The 20664-nt window shown below is 34.0% G+C and overlaps 1 protein-coding gene across 4 annotated transcripts in view; it reads right to left on the bottom strand.

Moving 5' to 3' along the window:
- CPNE8 (copine 8) overlaps positions 1-20664 on the bottom strand; it is a 258415-nt gene that overhangs the window by 123407 nt on the left and 114344 nt on the right. For all 4 annotated transcript variants that reach the window (XM_016923660.4, XM_001168902.7, XM_016923658.4 and 1 more), the window contains exon 7: positions 1369-1432. Coding sequence is in view for 3 of the 4 variants with exons in the window: in XM_001168902.7 (XP_001168902.1) it covers positions 1369-1432 (64 nt within the window). In the remaining variant the exon portion in view is untranslated. The remainder of the gene's footprint in view (positions 1-1368; positions 1433-20664) is intronic.

Here is a 20664-nt window from a genome sequence, read left to right as displayed (position 1 = left end):
ACAGAAAGGCTTCAATTTACATGTTTTTTAAATGACTTAAATTATAATATTAGTGTTTAACTATTTCCACTCATCTGTTATTATAGTTCCTATTGTTATCTCACTGTTCTACTCCTGCCCCCAGAATCCCAAAGGTATGCAATCAGCTGTAATACCCAGTTTCTATCATTTGCTGACAATATATGATTCCCTGAGCATATTATCTCAACTATCTATCTATCTATCTATTGATCATCTATCTATATTTGAGAGATATAATATATACATATATTTGAGACAAGGTCTTGCTCTGTTGCCCAGGCTGGAGTACAGTGGCACAATAGCTCACGGCAGCCTTGAATTCCTGGGCTCAAGTGATCCTCCCACCTTGGCCTCCCAAAGGCTGAGATTACAGGCATGAGCCACCACGTCCCACCAGAAATGTATTATGTAAATAAAGCTACAGAATTTATCTAAAAGTTAAAAAGACAACTTCTTGAGATAATAAAATAAACTATGGCTCTCTCTATAAAAACTCTGGTCAATGTCAAAATGTTAAGCTTTTGGTATTTGGGGTGAGTTTCTGTTCCTACAATCAAGCAGCAATTAAAAGTAAAGAGCACTAGAGGTAATCTAGGGAAAATTTTTTTCCTCTGGAAATACCAATTCCCAGAGATCTGCTGGCCCACATTAAACAGACAATATTGACTTCAGATTAAGCTGGTCATTGTTACTTTCAGTGTGGAGTGTCATAGCTATCACCCCATTTCTTGACAACAGTGAAATCATTAATCATGAGTCAATGGGTACATCAGCAAATCACAACTGAAAGTAGCAATGTTCTAAAAATACAGAGTATGCACTCTCTGTAGTCATACTGCTAGCTGTAGTGGCAGCTAATCCTTTCTTCAAATGTGGACTTCCCAAGCTAACAAGAGATGGAACCAATATAAATTCTGGATTAATTAAATTAGAAAAATTGGGGAAAATATCTTATACAAATGGGGTAAACTCAAATGACAAGAAATATTCCTTCAGGATTACACACAGATCTTCAAAAATACTGCAAAAAAGTTTGCAGTAATTGAACTGATTGGTATAACTGACTATTCCTTATACTAATGCTTAAAAAGCAGTATTGATATTAGGTGTTATTTTAATACTTTCAATTCCTTAAAAAGATTATTAAAATAACTGATTATACTTTTCAGACTATGAAATACAGTCTCTCTGGTCATAGGGCTAAGTACCTAAAATGATATTTTATGGATTATAAAATTGTATAACACTTTTGCTACAATTACTTAAAAATTAATTAGTTAAGTACAATTTTAGATATAGCATTTGAAGTATGGAAGTATTTTCTAAACCAAAGAAATATTTACTTACCCTGCAACAGTTTAATTCCTCTGCTGTAAGTATGATTGTACCACATTTCTTCCCTGGAATTCCTCTAAAACAACAAAAATATATTTATATACATTAATATGTTATATTAATACTATATAATATAAATTTATATATCATGTTTATTTTTATGTACTCTAATAAAGAGCATATAATAATAACATGATTCTTCCCTAACAAATATATTTTGAGTAGCTGGGATTACAGGCCCAGCTAAATTTTTTATCTTTTTTTTAGCAGAGATGGGGTTTCGCCATGTTGGCCAAGCTGGTCTCAAACTCCTGACCTCCAGTGATCCGCTCCCCTCGGCCTCCCAAAGTGCCGGTATTACAGGCATGAGCTACCACACCCAGCCCTCAATGAGACTAAACTTTCAACATAACTTTAAACATGTTGATCCTCTCCTCAAGAATCTTCAATATCTCCATATTGTCTAATATATAATAAAATATAAGATAATGTAATAGTTATGCATCATCTAATTATGTTTCAGTAAGAAACAGATTGCATATACATTGGTGGCCCCATAACATTATAATGGAGCTGAAAACTTTCTACTGCCTAATGATGTAATATCTTAGCACAGAGCATTACTCATGTGTTGGTGTAATGCTGAGGCAAACAAATCTACTGTGCTGCCAGTCATACAAAGTATGTATGTACAGTCCATAATACTTGACAATGATAGTAAACATCAAATATGTTACTGTTTATGTATTTTCTATACTATACTTTTTATCATTATTTCAAAGTGTATTTCTTCTACACATACCAAAAAAAAAAAAAAAAGCTAACTGTAAAAACAGCCTCATTTAGGTCCTGCAGATGTTCCAAAAGAAGGCACTGTTATCACAGGAGACAACAGCTCCATGCATGGTACTGCCCCTGAAGGTTTTCCAGTGGGACAAGATGTGGAGGTGGAAGACAGGGATACTGAGGATCCTGACCCTGTGTAGGCCTAGGTAAATGTATAACTTTGTGTCTTAGTTTTTAACAAAAAAAAGTTTAAAAAGTAAAAATAAATAAATAACTTAAAAACAGAAAAAAGATTACTGAATAAGGATATAAAGAAAGGAAATATTTTTGTACAGCTGTGCAATGTGTTTGTGTTCTAGATAAGTGTTATTATTAAAACATTTTTAAAAGTTTAAAATATTTTAAAGTAAAAACATTATAGTAAGTTAAGGTTAATTTATTATTGAAGAAAGAAAAATAGTTTTAAATAAATTTAGTGTAGCCTAACTATACAGTGTTTATAAAGCCTACAGTAGTATAATGTCCCAGGGCCTCACATTCACTCACCACTCACTTAGACTCACCCAGAGCAACTTCCATTCCTGTAAGCTTCATTCATGGTAAGTACCCTACACAGGTATACCATTTTATATGTTTACTTATGTGTAGATACACAAATACTGATGTTACAATTACCTGTTCAGTGAGGTAACATGCTGTACACATTTGTAGCCTAGGAACAAGAGGTTATACCATATAGCCTAGGTATGTAGTAGGCTAGACCAGGGGTCTGCAACCCCAGGGCTGCAGAGCATGAGATGAGCGGCAGGCACCAGCAAGCTGAGCCTCATCTGTTTTCACAGCAGCTCCCCATCGCTGGCATTACTACCTGAGCTCTGCCTCTTGTCAGATCAGCAGCAGCATTAGATTCTCATAGGAACGTGAACCCTATTGTGAACTGAGAGGGACCTAAGTTGTATATGCTTCTTATGAGAATCTAATGCCTGATGATCTGTCACGGTCTCCCATCACCCCCACATGGGACCATCTACTTGCAGGAAAACAAGCTCAGGGGTCCCACTGATTCTACATGACATTGAGTTGTATAATTATTTCATTATAATATAATAATAATAGAAATAAAGTGTACAATAAATGTAATGCACTTGAATCATCCCGAAACTACCCCCAAACCCCCAGTGCATGGAAAAATGATCTTCCACAAAACTGCTCCTTGGTACCAAAAAGGTTGGGGACTTCTGGGTTAGACCATCTAGGTTTGTGTAAGTACAGCCTATGGTGGTTTCACAACAATGAAATCACCTAAGGAAGCATGTCTCGGAACATATCACTGTTGCTAAGTAGTGCATGACTATAGAACAAAATGTTCTCATGGTTTCTAAGTTTTTTAGTATGTTATTAAAACCTATCTAAAACTGTGGGTTTCACTGTTCCCTCTCCTTTCATCAACTCGGTGACATTTTGTGCTTATTTCTTCTTTGTGTTCACTCCCATGCCTTGATAAACTATAGCTTGTTAACTGTTCCCTATTTCGCCTCAAACTTTCCATATCCCCAAATTGGATATGGAACAAGTTCCATTTGTTCCAAGAAAACCTTATCCTAGGCAGCCTTACACAAAGCTCAGCCTTTTCTGCTTTCCTATTGATGTTAAAGTCAATACTGCAAGGTTTAGCACTTAATTATTCCTTAACTGTTAAAAGGACAAATTGTTAACCTTTCTTTTCTCAAGTTGATTATGCTTTCTGTAAGAGCAATATTCACGACATAAACCTCTTGTAAGCACAGAGTTAAATGTCTGTATACAGCAGGTGTTTAGTTTATAGGTAAGTATGTAATATACAGTCATGCACTGCTTAATTCTTGTTTCCACCATGTATTTACTCTTAACCAGGGTCATTGCACATGTCAAGATCTTCCATCTTCCCTAGGTCCTTATGACTAAGAACTCAATATAGCATGGCACATTTTGTCTTATATTACTACATTATCATTTTCAGCATCCTTCCAGCATCCTTAATCAGTTAATTTTTCTAATTCAGCTGTACCTTTCTCTTTTTCTTTCTATTTGTGAACTATGAGTTTAATATATTCAGCATTATGGAAAACCAAACACCCTGACTGAGCATCAACCTGAACACACTTTACAATGCTGAATAAAATAAGCAAAGATCTTTATAAATGCTCAGATAACGTTGCAAGAAAATAAGGACCAATCAGAAGCTTAAAGTGAAGTCAGAAAGATAAGCAGAACTGAACACTGGAGAACTTGATCTTAGGCTTCTGATTTTATGGTTACTTAGGGCATAAAAATTAGAGAGAAAATCAAGAGGAGGTGGGACTCACAAGGTGGGAAATTCAATATAAAGCTGACCCACAGCATAAAGCTTATATCTCATTAACTAGATTGCCTGATTGTAGCATGAGTTATATGTAAACATTCACTTTATGGGCCTAAAAAATAAATCACTGCCTTAAAAGGTGGTGATGAGTGAAAGAGAAAAAAATGTATCCTAATAATTTAAGGCTCAACCAGGCTTGCTGCCTTAATTGACATCACTTGAGTAGTTACCAAAACTTCAAACCAAGAATTACATTTAATTCAAGTGATCATGGTTGCCTAGTATATGCAAATCCTCTCCAGAAAAGTTTCCCTTCAAATTACATCTCAAAATATCTCACATTTAAAGTTTTAAAAGTAAATGTGAAGCTCGTTTTACAATATTAAAAAATACACAAGGAAAAATGCACCCACCATGAGTTAGACTCTCCAAAACAACAGGTTGCAGAATCAAACACAGATTTAGAATGTTGCAAATATTATGAATAGTATACAAAATATAAGCATTTATAATATATTTAAAATGTAAAGAGGAAATGGACATATGGATAACTAGCAAAGGATTATAAAAAATAAGCAAGAATATTTGGAACAGAATAGGGAGCCCAGAAGTAAATCCAAGCTGTCATTGCCAGTGCCAATGTCCAGGCACTTTTCCTCTATGTTCTCTTCCAGGACTTTTATTGTTTCTGGTCTTATGTTTAGGTCTTTTACCCATTTTGAGCTGATTTCTGTGTATGGTGTAAAGTAAGGGTCCAATTTAAATCTTTTGCATGTGGAAGTCTAGTTTTCTCGGCACCATTTATTAAAGGGACTATCTGCTCCCCATCCTGTCCTCCTGGTGCCCTTGTAAAAAATCAGTTGACTATATATGTTTGGATTAGACAAAGGTGAAGAGAGAATTAGTGAACTGAAAGAAGGATATAAATAAATTATCCATAATGCAGCATGGAGAAGCAGACATGGGAACTATTATGAAGAGGTTTGGAGTCACAGAACACAAATGTAAAAGGTCTAATAATATGTTTAATCAGAGTTCCAGTAGAAGAAGGAATAAATAGAGCAGATGCAACGTTTGAAGAGATAATGGCTGGGAAACTTCTAGAAATGGTGAACCACCTCAATTTCTCAATTCAGAAAGCTCAGTGAATCCCAAGCAGCATAATAAAAATAGATTTACATTTGGGCACATGATAGGAGCATGGAAAAACGTGAGAGATGAAGAATATATCTCCAGAGGAACCAGACAGAAAAGACAGATGATCGACAAAGATATGATCTACAAAGATTAAACTAAGAGCTGACTACTTGGAAGCAACACTGGAAACTGAAAAATAATTGAAACAATATCTTCAGTGGTATGAAAGAAAATAATTATAAATATAAGATCGTAAACAGTAAAGATCTATTCTAAAAACAAGCATAAACTACAGATACTTTGAAACAAATAAGAAATAATGCATTTATATTCAATAATCTTTGCTTGAGAAGTTTCTAAAGAATGGGTTTCAAACTGAAGGAAATGATCACAGATGGGAGATCTAAGATGAAAAAAGAAAGAAGGAGAGAAGCCAAGGAAATACTAAATACGAGTTAATCTTAAATCAGTGACACTAATGTTAAAAACTAAAATAACAAATACAAATGAATATGATAGCATTAATCAGCAAGGTGATAATTTAAGTTAAAGCCTTCTCATGGTCTCTTACTGTTCAGGAAGAAATTAAATATGCTGAAAAAATAGAATTTCATAAAAAATGAGTAAATATGTTTAAAAACTTCAAAGAAACTACAATTATTTAAGTACTTTATAGTTTCAAGTTTAGAAAAGAAAATTTTTGAAATTATGTTTCTAAAATGCAATCAGTTCAAAAGGAACTAAGACTAAAGAAAGAATGGGGCAGATGAGGATCACTAAGTAGGTAGTAGAAATAAACCTAGAGGAATAGTTACTGATGTAAATGTAAATGAACTAAATGCTCCAGATTAAATGCAAATATTGTATGTAATTATATAAAAATTAAATTCAGCCATGAACTATTTAAAATAGATAACAAAATTTGATTCAAAAAATTCAAAAGAAAAGAATGGAAAGATATCTCAGAAAATAAAACTAATTCTAATGAAAATCAGTATACCTACATTAATAGCATACATACAGATTTTAAATTGAAAAGGGTTGCAAGAAATAGTTATTGTGTAATGACAAAACATTCAATTAATTGGGAAGATATAGTAACCTCAATACTGCATGCATCTACTATTATAGCTCCAAAATACATAAAGCAAAATTTACACAACTACAAAAGGATAAATACACCATTATGTTGAACAATTTCATGGTAAACACCCTTGGCAAGGTGATCAAGGTTAATATCACCAGTGATAAGTCATATTAATATATATTCCTGATAAGATGTAAGGAGAAAGACACTTCACTCCTGTGGCCTTCTACCCAAATCCTTAACAACTCCAATCTAACCATGAGAAAAACATCACACAAATGCAAATTTAGGGACATTCTACAAAAAATCTAATACTTCCTCAAAACTATCAAGGTCATACAAAACAAGGAAAGACTAAGAAATTGTAACATATCAGATCAAAAGAAAGTGTACATCCTGAAATGAATTCTGAATGAATTCTGGTATAAAAAGAACATTAGTGAAAAATGAGTGAAATTCAAGTAAAGTTTGAAATTTAGCTAATAGTAATATATGTACCACTGTTGTCTTTCTAGTTGTGACAAATGTATTAAATACCATGGTAACACAAGATGTTAATGTTAGAAGAAACTGGTGTGACAGGAATACAGGAATTTTCTGTACTATTGTAACTTTTCTATAAACATAAAACTATTCTAAAATACAAAGTTTATTGAAACAATGCAAGGTCAATAAAAGACAAAGCCTAAGAAACTATTTCACGTTAAAAGAGACTAGAATTAAAACAACTAATCTCAATTATGATTTTTAATTAAATTTTAGATGAGGAAAATATACCTATAATGACATTATTGGTACAACTGTTGAAATGTGAGTGAAGCGTAGATTAGATAATGCTGTATCATTGTGAAGTTTCCTGATTTTGATCATCATATTGTGGTTGTGTAAAAGAATATTCTTATTAAGAAATTCACTCTCAAGTATTTAGAGGAAAGAGGGCATAATTTTTCCAACAATGTCTCCAACTTACTCTCAAATGACTCAGAAAGAAAGACCTAGAATATGAAACAGGAAGAGAATGAGAAAGAGGGTAAGAAAGTGAATAGAATAAAGTTAGCTTCTGATTAAAGTAAACAGGAGTTCTGAACTACATTTTTTGTTTTGTTTTTGTTTTGTTTTGTTTTTTTTTTTTGAGACAGGGTCTCACTTTGTCACCCAGTTTGGAGTGCAGTGGAGTGATCAGAGCTCACTTAAGCCTCAAATTCCTGGACTCAAGCAATCTTCCCATCTCGGCCTTCCAAGTAGCTAGGAATACACATATGTGCCACCATGCTCAGCTAACGTTTTTTCATTTTTTTAGAGACAGGGTCTCACTATGTTGCCTAAGCTGTTCTCAAACTACTGGGCTCAAGCAATCCTCCAGAATTGACCTCCCAAAGTGCAGGAATTGCAGGCATGAGCCACCCCACCTTGACTACTCTCGCAACTTTTACATGCAGTTGAAATTATATCAGAAAAGAAAGTTACCAAAAAAGATCAATTTTAAAGATTCCTTCTTTTAACTGTATTCTTACATTTTGAGAGACATAGAATAATAAAACTCATCCACATTACAGTTAAACATGATCTCAAGAGATTATTAGAGATGAGTAATCCTTCACAAAATTTAGGACATAGATAAGACTGGTGGAAGGCGGAGCAAGATGATGAAATAGAGGGCTCCATTGATCATCCCTCCTGCAAGGACAACTATCTATATTTTAACAACTATCTATACACACACACAAAGCATCTTCATAAGAACTGAAAATCAGATGAGCATTCACAGTACCTGGCTTTAACTTCATATCATCAAAAGAGGCACTGAAGAACTAAGAAAATCAGTCTTGAATCACCAGTGTCACCCCTCCCTAATCCCCTTGCAGCTACACTGTGGTGCTGAGAACATTTCTGTGTGCTGGGGAGAGGGGAGTGCAGCAATGGTGAGGTATTGAACTCAGTGCTGCCCTGTTATAGCAGAAAGTAAAACCAAACCAAACTCAGCTGATGCCCACCCACAGAGGGAGCATTTAAACTAGTCTTACTACAGTCACACAGTCCTAGTGATGATAGCCAAAGACAGGCTTGTGTCACCGCATCCCAAGCTTCAGGTGGCTCAGAACAAAGAAAGAGAGACCCTGTTTGTTTTGGGAAAGTAAGGAAATAGAACAAGAGTCTCTGCCAGGTAATCCAAAGAACTCTTACAGATTTTGTCCAAGACTATCAAGGCAGTATCTCTACTAGTCTGCAAGAACCACAGCATTGGTGGGCTTTGGCCCCTAAAGTAGATACAGTTTAGATCACAACACTCGAGTTTTCTGAAATATCTGGAAAGTCTTGCCAAGAAGAATGGGTACCAACAAGCCCAGACAGTGAAGACTAAAATAAATACCTAACTCTTCAATGCTTCAATGTTCAATGAACATCTACAAGTATCAAGACCATTAGGAAAACATGACCTTAACAAACGAACTAAATAAAGCACCAGGAACCAAGCCTGGAGAAACAGAGATATGTGAGCACACAGACAGAGAAGTAAAAATAGCTGTTTTGAGGGAACTCAAATTGAAGATGACACAGACAGTAATTCAGAATTCTATCAAATAAATGTAACAAAAAATTAAAATAATTTAAAAGCATCAAACAAAAATTCTGGAGCTAAAAATACAATTGGCATACTGAAGAATGCATCAGTCTTTTAATGGCAGAGTTGATCATGCAGAATAAAGAATTAGTGAGCTTGAAGACAAGCTATTTGAAAACGGACATTCAGAGAAGACAAAAGAAAAAAGAATGAAAAACAAAAAAGCATGCCTACAGGATCTAGAAAAAAGCCCCCAAAGGGCAAATCTAAAAGCTACTGGCCTTTTAAAAAGGAGGCAAAAAAGAGACAGGAGGAGTAGAAAGTTTATTCAAAGAGATAATAACTGAGAACTTCCCAGACTTAGAGAAAGATATCAATACCCAAGGATAAAAAAGTTATACTACACCAAACAGATTTAACCCAAAGAAGACTACCTCAAGGCATGTAGTAATCAAACTCCCAAAGGTTAAGGATAAAGGAAGAATCCCAAAAGCAGCAAGAGAAAGAAACAAACACCACACAAAGTGGCTCCAATATGTCCGGCAGCAGACTTTTCAGTGAAATCTTTCCAGGACACAAAAGAGTGGCATGACATATATAAAATGCTGAAGGAAAAAAAAAAAAACTTTTTACCCTGGAATAATATACCTGGTGAAAGTATCCTTCAAACATGAATAAGACATAAAGATTTTCTCAGACAAACAAAATCTTAGGGATTTCATCAACACAAGACCTCTCCTATGAGAAATGCTGAAGAGAATATCTCAAATCAGAAAGAAAAGGACCTTGCCTGGTGCGGTGGCTCATGTCTATAATTCCCGCACTTTGGGAGGCTGAGGTGGGCTGATCACCTGAGGTCAGGTGTTTGAGACCAGCCTGGCCAACATGGTGAAACCCCGTCTCTACGAAAAATACAAAAATTAGCCGGGTGCGATGGCACGTGCCTGTAGCCCCAGCTATTCAGAAGGCTGAGGCAAGATAATCGCTTGAACCCAGGAGGAGGAGGTTGCAGAGATCATGCCACTGCACTCCAGCCTGGATGACAGAGTGAGACTCTGTCTCTGAAAAAAAAAAAAAAAAAAAAAAAAGGGCCCATTAAGGAGCAATAAGAAATCATCTGAAGGTACAAAACTCACTGACTCACTGATAGTAGCAAGTACACAGAATATTATAACACTATAACTGTGTAACTGTGGTGTGTAAAATAATCTTAAGTAGAAAGACTAAAAAATTAACCAATTAAAAAAAAAAAAACATGATATGGTTTGGCTGTGTCCCCACCCAAATCTCATCTTGAATTATAGCTCCCATAATTCCCACATGTTGTGGAGGGACCTGGTGGAAGGTAACTGAATCATGGAGGTAGGTATTTCCCAGGCTGTTCTTGTGATAGTGAATAAGTCTTAGAAGATCTGATGATTTTATAAAGGGGAGTTCCCCTGCACATATTCTCTCCATGTAAAATATGACTTTGCTAATCATTCACCTTCCACTAAGATTGTGAGGCCTCCCCAGCCACATGGAACTGCGAGTCAATTAAACTTCTTTCCTTTATAATTTACTCAAGCTCAGGTATGTCTTTATTAGCACCATGAGACATACAAGAAGGCATATATAGACACAACAAAAAGTTAAAAAGCAGAAGAACAAAGTTAAAGCATAGAATTTAAGAGTTGTCTTTTTGCTTACTTCCTTGTTTATGCAAACAGTGTTAAGTTGTTAAAAGGCTGAAATAATGAGTTATAAGATAATATCTGCAAGCCTCTTAGTAACCACAAACAAGAAAATACAAGAGATACAAAAAATAACAAAGAAAAGCAAAACACTAGATCATATCAACAGAGAAAATCACCTTCAACAAATGGAAGAAGGAAGGAAAGAAAGAAGAGAACACAAAACAACTAGAAAAAAAAAATAAGAAAATGACAGGTGAAAGTCCTTACTTATCAATAATAACACTAAATGCAAATAAACTAAACCCTCCAATTAAAAGACACAGAGAGGCTGAATGGATTAAAAAACAAAGCCCAATGTTCTGTTGCCTAGAAGAAACACACTTAACGTATAAAGACAAGCACACACTGAAAATAAAGGGATGAAAAAAGATAACTGTGATGGTTAATACTGAGTGTCAACTTGATTGGATTGAAGGATACAAAGTATTGATCCCGGGTGTGTGTGTGAGGGTGCTGCCAAAAGAGATTAACATTTGGGTCAGTGGGCTGAGAAAGGCAGACCCACCCTTACTCTGGGTGAGCACAATCTCATCAGCTGCCTGTGCAGATAGAATGTAAGTAGGCAGAAAAATGTGTAAAGAGAGACCGGCCTAACCTCCCAGCCTACATCTTTCTCTCCTGCTGGATACTTCTTGCCCTGGAACATCAGACTCCAAGTTCTTCAGTTTTGGAACTTGAAATGGCTCTCCTTGATCCTCAGCCTGCAGATGGCCTATTATGGGACTTTGTGATCGTGTGAGTTATTAATATATATATACTCCATTAGTTCTGTCCCAAAAGAGGACCCTGATTAATACAATATCCCATGCAAATGGAAACCAAATAAGAGTAGGAGCAGGTATACTTATATCAGACAAAATAGGTTTCAAGACAAAAACTATCAAAAGAGACAAAGAAGGTCACTATATAAAGATAAAGGGGTCAATTAAGCAAGGGAGTCTAGCAATTTTAAATACATACCCACCTAACACTGGAGCTTGCAGATACATAAAACAAATATTATCAGAGCTAAAGACAGAGACAGATCCCAATACAATTATACTGGAGACTGGAACACCCAATTTTAAATACATATGCGCCCAACACTGAAGCATCCAGATATATAACACAAATATTATCAGAGATAAAGAGAGAAACAGATCCCAATATAATAAAAGCTGAAGACTTGAACATCCCATTTCCAGGACTGGACAGATCTTCTAGACAGAATATCAACAAAGCAACACTGGACTTAATCTATAGATAGACCAAATGAACCTAATAGACATATAGAGAACCTTTTCATCCAACAGCTGCAGAATACACATCATGTTCCTCATCACATGGATCATTCTCAAGGATGGACCATATTTTATGTCACAAAACAAGTCTAAAAACATTCAAAAAATTGAAATAATATTAAGCATTTTCTCTGACTACAATGTAATAAAACTAGATATCAACCACAAGGGGAATTTCAGAAAATATAGAAACACATGAAAATTTAAAATATGCTCCTGAAATGAATGGTGGGTCAGAAATTAAGAAGAAAATTGAAAATTTTTCTTGAAAAATTGATAAGGGAAGCACAACATATCAAACCTATGGGATACAGAAAATGCAGTACTAAGAAGTTTATAGCTGTAAGTGCTTCCATTAAAAAAAAAGAAGAAAAACTTCAAATGAACAATCTAACAATGCATCTTAAAGAATTAGAAAAGCAAGAGCAAATCAAACACAAAATTAGTAGAAGGTAAGAAATAATAAAGATCAAAGCAGAAATAAATGAAATTGAAATTACAAAAATACAAAAGCTCAATGAAACAAAGTTAGGTTTTTGAAAAGTTAAACAAAATCGACAAACCTTTAGGCAGACTAATAAATAAACAAAAAGAGAAGAGCCAAATAAATAAAATCAGAGATGAAAGACAAGACATTACAACTGATACTGCAGAAATTCAAAGAATCATTAGCAGCTAACATAAGCAACTATATGCCAATAAGTTAAGAAATCTACAAGAAATGAACAAATACCTAGACATATACAATCTACCATGATTGAACCTTGAAGAAATCCAAAACCTGAACAGAACAATAACAAGTAAGGAAAGTAAGGAGACTGAAGTCATAATAAAAAGTCTCCCAGAAAAAAAAAAAAAAAAAGCCCAGGACCCAATGGCTTCACTGCTAAATTCCGCCAAACACTTAAAGAAAAACTAATACCAATCTTATTCGAAATACTTTTAAAACAGAGAAGTAGGGAATAGGTCCAAACTCATTCTACAAGGCCAATATTACCCTGATAACAAAAGCAGACAAAGACACATCAAAAAAAGAAAGCTACAGGCCAATATCTCTGATGAATATTGATTCAAAAAACCTTAACAAAACACTAGAAAACTGAATTCAACAATACATTAAGAAGATTATTCATCATGATCAAGTAAGATTCATCCTTGGAATGTAAGGATGGTTCAACATATGCAAATCAATCAATGTGATAAATCAGATCAACAAAATAAAGACCAAAACCGTATCATTTCAATTGATGCTGAAAAACCATTTGATCAAATTGAACATCTCTTCATCAAAAAAACCTTTAAAAACTGGGTATAAAAGAAACATATTTCAACATAATAAAAGCCATTTATGATAGACCCACAGGTAGTATCATACTGAATAGGGAAATACTGAAAGCCTTTCCTCTAAGATCTGGAACACAATAAGATGCCTACTTTCACCACTGTTATTCAACATAGTACTGGAAGTTCTAGCTAGAGGAATCAGACAACAGACAAGAGAAAGGTATAGAGGGCATCCAAATCAAAAAGAAAGAAGTCAAATTGTACTTGTTTGCAGATTATATGGTCTTATATTTAGAAAAACCTGAAGATGCCACACAAAAAAACTATTAGAATTGATAATTCAGTAAATTGAAGGATATAAAATCAACGTAAAAATCAGTAGAATTTCTGTATGCCAAAGTGAATAATTTGAAAAAGAAATAAAGAAGTAACCCTATTTACAGTAGCCACAAATAAAATTAAATACCTGGGAATTAGCCAAAGAAGTAAAAGATGACTGTAATAAAAACTATAGAACACTGATGAAAGATAATTAAAGAGGACACCAAAAAATGAAAAGATATTCCATGTTTATGGATTGGAATAATTCAAATTGTTAAAATGTGCATCCTACCCTAAGCATTCTACAGTTTCAATGCAATCCCTATCAAAATACCAATGGATTCTTCACATAAATAGGAAAAACAATCCTAAAATATATATGGAACCACAAAAGACCCAGAATAGCCAAAACTATCCTAAGCAAAAAGAACAAAACTGGAGGAATTACATTACCTGACTTTGAATTATACTACAGACCTATAGTAACCAAAATAGCATAGTACTGGCATAAAAGTAGACGCATAGCCCAATGGAACAAAATAGAGAACCCAGAAACCAACCTATACACCTCCAGTGAACTCATTTTCAACAGAGGTGCCAAGAACATATACTGGGGAAAAGACAGTCTGTTCAATAAATGGTAGTGGGAAAACTCTATATCCATATGCAAAAGAATGAAACTAGACCCCTATCTTTTCCTATATACAAAAATCAAATCAAAATGGATTAAACAAAAGTCCTCAAATTATGAAACTATGAAAAAAGGAAAACTTTTGGGAAAGTCTCCAGGACATTGGTCTGAGCAAAAATTTCTTAGGTAATATCCCACTGGCAATCAAAGAAAAAATGGACAAATCAGATCACATCAAGTTAAAAAACTTCTACACAGCATAGGAAACAATCAACTCAGGGAAGAGACAACCCACAGAATAAGAGAAAATATTTGCAAACCACCCATCTGACAAGGGATTCATAATCAGAATACATAAGTAGCTCAATCAACTCTGTAGGAAAAAAAATCTAATAACCTCATTGAAAAAATGGGCAAAAGATCTGAATCGACATTTCTCAAAAGAAGACATAAAAATGGCAAACAGGCATATTAAAAGGTGCTCAATATCACCAATAGAGAAATGCAAGTCAAAACTGCAATGAGATATAGCGTCACCCCAGTTCAAATGGCTTATATCGGAATGACGGGCAACACAAATGCTAGCAAGAATGTGAAGAAAAAGAAACCCTTGGACCTTCTTAGTAGACATGTAAATTAGTACAATCACTACGGAGAACACTTTGGGGATTACTCAAAAAACTAAAGATAGAGCTATCATAAGATCCAGCAATCCTACTACTAGGTATATACACAAAAGAAATGAAATCAGTATATCAAAGACATATCTGCACCCCATGTTTGTTGCGGCACTGTTTACAACAGTCAAGATTTGAAAACCACGTAGAATAGATACAGAAAATGTGATACTGATCATAATGGAGTACTATTCAGCCATAAAGAAAAATGAGATCCTGCCATTTAAAACAATATGGATGGAACTGAAGGTCATTATAGTAAGTAAAGTAAGCCAGGCACAGAAAGGCAAACATTGCGTCTTCTCACTTATTTGCGGGATCTAAAAATCAAAACAATTGAGCTCATAAGACAGAGAGTAGAAAGATGGTTACTGGAGGCTGCTGAGAAGGGTAGTAGGTGCTTGGGGTAATATAGAGCTAGTTAATGGGAATATAAAAACAATAGTTAGAAATAACGAAATGAGACCTAGTATTTGATAGCACAGCAGGATGACTCTAGTCAATAATAATTTAATTGTATATTTAAAAATAACTAAAATTGTTTAACTAGATTGTAACATAAAGGATAAATGCTTGAGGGGATGGATACCATATTTTCCATGATGTGATTATTACACATTGCATGCCTATATCGAAACATCTCATATACACCTTAAATATATACACCACTATGTACCCACAAAAATTAAAAAGATTTAAAAACAACAACAAACAAACAAAAAACAAAATCGAGCACATGAAGAATAAATGACCTTTGAGAGACTGGATAATTTGTTTTTTGTGTGATTTGGTTTGTTTTGCCCTGTACTGATTGTTGTAGTTGTTTGTTTTTGTAACATTCTCCATATCTCTTACTATTTCTCCTTTATATCTGCCACTGCTTTAGCTTGTACCTTTATACTTTTGCTTCAATTCCTGAAGTTTTCTTCTTTCACAGCGGTCTCAGACTAGTACCCATTTAATTTACACTCTTCGTTAATGCCAAACTGATCTGGCAACAAATCTTTTAACTATGTACACTTTCATCTTCCAGTGTCTCTATATAGATCGTATAATAATTTTAAACTTATTAATTAAGATGTAACTGCCTTCATATGATACAGCCATGTAGTTTCATCTTTCCCAACCCCTTCCTAAAGAGTCACTTGAACTCAGAACAGATGTTTCATTTCTCCCAGACTTTACCTAGAATATTGACCCTACCACCTACTCAATGACCTTTTCTCATCTCAGGTATTTCTTCTCCTTCTTCTTCAAAATTAGCTTTAACTTATGAAACACAGACTAAAATGGACCATATACTATGTTATAGAATAGTTATTAAAATATACTTACTAACCAAAAAATTGAGTTACAGATTAATAGCTAAGGTAATTATTAAAACATTTCTGAAAAACTTATTGGTTGAAAAAAAGGAATAAAAATAGAGAAGAGAATACTTAGAATTGCACAATAATGAAAATAATACTTCTAACATTCTACTAGTTTATTATTTAGAATGTGTAAAAAACCTAAACAAACTAGCATTAAACAACAATCCTGAAGTGTGTTAACAAAAGATAATAAAACGGAAAGAAAATAATATGAGACTTCAATACCACATCTTTAATAATGTATAGAACAACCAGACAAACGGTCAACAAGGAACTAACTTGAACAACACTATAGACCAACTGGACTTAAAAGACATACAGAACATGTCACTCAATAACAATGAATGTACACTCTCTTCAAGTGAACATGAAACTATCTCCAGGACAGACCACATTTTAGGTCACAAAACAAGTCTTAACAAATTCACAAAGCTTGAAATCATGCAAAGCATATTTTTCAATTACAATGGAATGAAATTTAAAATCAACAGCAGAGGAAAACTGAAAATTCACAAATAAGTAGAAATTAACACATTTTTCACTTAACAGTGGGTCAAAGAGGAGACCACAGGAGAAATTAAAAAAAAAAAACTTGAGACAAATGAAAATAAAAACAGAACATACATACCAAACTTATGATATAGTGAAAGTAGTACTAACAAGGAAGATTATAGCTGTAAACATATATATTTACAAAAAGAAAGATCTCAAGTCAACAACCTAACTTTATACCTCAAAGAACAAATAAAAACAAGAAAAACCTAAACCCAAAGCTAGGAAAAGGTAGGAGTAATAAAATTTAGAGCACACATAAATAAAATAGAGAATACAAAAACAATACAAAAATATCAATGAAACTAAGAGGTTTTTTTTTAAAAGATTGACAAAATTGAAAAACCCTTAGCTAGATTAACTACGAAAAAGAGAAATAAAACTCAAATAACAAAATCAGATGAAAGAGGGGACAATACAACTGATGCTGCAGAAATGAAAAAAGTATAAGAATACTATGAACAACTGCAGGCCAAGAAATTGAAAAATTTAGAAGTAATTGACACATTCTTGGAAATACACGAACTATCAAGACTGGATCATGAAAAAATAGAAAATCTAAATAGACCAATAACTAGCAAACAGGTTAAATCAATAATCAAAAAACCTCACAACAAAATTAAAGCATAAGTCCCAATGGTTCAACTACAGAATCTGATCAAACATTTAAAACAGAATTAGCACCAGTCTTCCTGAAACACTTGCAGAAAATTAAAAGGAAAAAATACTTCCAAGTTCATTCTATGGAAATCAGAATTACCCCAACACCAAAGCACATCAAAACACTATACAAAGAAGAGAACATTATAGATCAATATCCCTGATGAATATTGATGCAAAAATCCTCAACAAAATACTGGCAAACTGAAATCAATGGCACACTAAAAGAATTATACACCATCACCAGCTGGTATTTATGTTTGGGATACAAGGATAGTTCAACATATGAAAATCAATCAATGTAATACACCACATTAACAGAATAAAGAACAAAAAACTACATGATCATCTTAACTGATGCAGAAAAAGCATTTGACAAAATTCCAGCAGCCTTTTATGATAAAAACTAGAAACAGAAGAAAATTACTTCAATATAAAAGAGGGATAGCATTGGGAGATATACCTAATGCTAGATGACGAGTTAGTGGGTGCAGCGCACCAGCATGGCACATGTATACATATGTAACTAACCTGCACAATGTGCACATGTACCCTAAAACTTAAAGTATAATTAAAAAAAAAAAAGGCGGTATATGAAAAGTCCACAGCAACCATTGTAGTCTATGGTGAAAGACTGAAAGACTTTCCTCTAAGATCAAGAGGAAGGCAAGTATGCCCACTCTCCCACTTCTATTCAACATAATACTGTATGTACTAACCAGTGCAATTAGGCAAGAATAATAAATAAAAGTCATCAAAATTGAAAATGAAGAAATAAAATTATCTCTGTTTACAGAAGAGCTCATGCATTATGTAGAAAATTCTAAAAATTACACACACACACACACACACACACTGTTAGAACTAATAAACAAATTCAAATTTGCAGGATATAAAATCAGTATTAAAAATTAGTTCTGTTTTTATATACTAACAATAACGAAAAGGAAATTAAGATAATTTCATTTACAATAGCATTAAAATGAACAAAATACTTAGAAATAAACCTAACCAAGAAGTGAAAAACATTTACAATTAAAACCACAAAACACTGCTGAAAGAAATTAAAGGCACAGATAAATGTTAAGACATCCCATGTTCATAGATTGGAAGCTTTAATGTTGTTAAGATATCCATATTACCCAAAGTGGCTACAGATTTTATGTAATTCCTACCAAAATGCCAATGGCATTTTTTTGCAGAAATAAATAGAAAAAAAAATCATCCTATAATTCATATAGAACCTCGAGGGACTCCAAATAGCCAAAGCAACTGTGAAACAGTAGAATGAAATTAGAAAACTCACACTTCAAGATTTCAAAGCATATTACAAGCTACAGTAATCAAAATGGTATGTTACTAGTATAAAGACAAATAGACTAATGACATATAATACAGAGCTCAGAAATACACCCTAATGTACATGATGAGAAGACCTTTAATGAGAATTCCAAGACTTCTTAATAAGGAAAGAATAGTTTCTTTAATAAAAGGTGGTGGGAAAACTATCCACATGCAAATGAATGTTTTGGATGCTTATCTTACACTATACACAAAAATAAACTCAAATGGATTAAAGACTTAAACATAATCCCCCAAAAGAAAACACAGGAGGAAAGCTTCCTGAAATTGGTCTTGACAATGATTTCTTGGATATGACACCAAAAGTACAGGCAACGAAAAGCAAAAATAGACAAATGGGGGCTGCATTAAGTTTAAGAACTTTTGTGTATCAAAGGACATGCTCAACAGGGTGAAAAAGCAATTTACAGAATGGGAGAAAATATTTGCAAATTATAAATCTGATAGTTAATATCCAAAATATATAAAGAACTGCTTTAAATAATCTGATTAAAAAGTGAACATAGGGCTGGAATAGACATTTTCCAAAGATTATATACAAATTGCCAAATAAGTATATATCCAATAGAGAGTTAATAATAAATAAGAACTGCATAAAGAACTCCTCCCAATCTGATTTAAAAATGAGCATGGCACTTCAGTAAGCATTTTTCCAAAAGTGATATACAAATGGCCAAATACATAAAAAGATCTTCAACATGACTAATCATTAAGAAATGGAAATCAGATCCACAATTAAATATCATCTCATAGCCATGAGGATAACTACTATTTAAAAAAAACTACTATAAAAAAAAAACAGAACACAAGTGTTGGTGATAACATGGCAAAACTGAAACCCTTGTGCACTATTGGTGGGATTATAAAACAGTGCAATTGCTATAGAAAACAGTATGAATGTGATGGTTAATATTAAGTGTCAACTTGATTGGTTGAAGAATACAAAGTATTGTTGCTGGGAGTGTCTGTGAGGGTGTTGCCAAAGGAGATTAACCTGTTAGTCAGTGGACTGAGAGAGGTAGATCCACCCTCAATGAGACTGGGCACCATCCAATCAATTGTCAGTATGGCTAGAATAAAGCAGGCAGGAGAAAGTGGGAGATGCTTACTTGCTGAATCTTCTGATCTTCTTCTTTCTCCTGTGCTGGATACTTCCTGCCCTCGAATATGAGACCCCAAGTTCTTCAGCTTTTGGAATCTTGGACTTATACCAATGGCTCTTGGGCCTTCAGCCACAAACTGAAGCCTGCATTGTTGGCTTCCCTACTTTTGAGGTTTTGGGATTCAGACTGAGCCGCTACTAGCTTCCTTGCTCCTCAACCTGCAGACCACTTATCATGCAACTTCACCTTGTGAATGGGTAGGTCAATTCTCCATAATAAACTTCCTTTCATGTATACATATATATCCTATTAGTTCTGTCCCTCTAGAGAACACTGATTAATACAATGGACTTCCCTTAAAAAATTAAAAGTAGATCTACCATATGATCCAGCAATCCCACTTCCATGTGTATAT

The sequence above is a fragment of the Pan troglodytes genome, chromosome 10 (assembly GCF_028858775.2).
Source record: "Pan troglodytes isolate AG18354 chromosome 10, NHGRI_mPanTro3-v2.0_pri, whole genome shotgun sequence".
In the NCBI taxonomy this organism is placed as follows: domain Eukaryota; kingdom Metazoa; phylum Chordata; class Mammalia; order Primates; family Hominidae; genus Pan; species Pan troglodytes.
The sequence above is the reverse complement of the archived record's forward strand: the minus strand, read 5'-3'. Positions and strand labels throughout refer to the sequence as shown.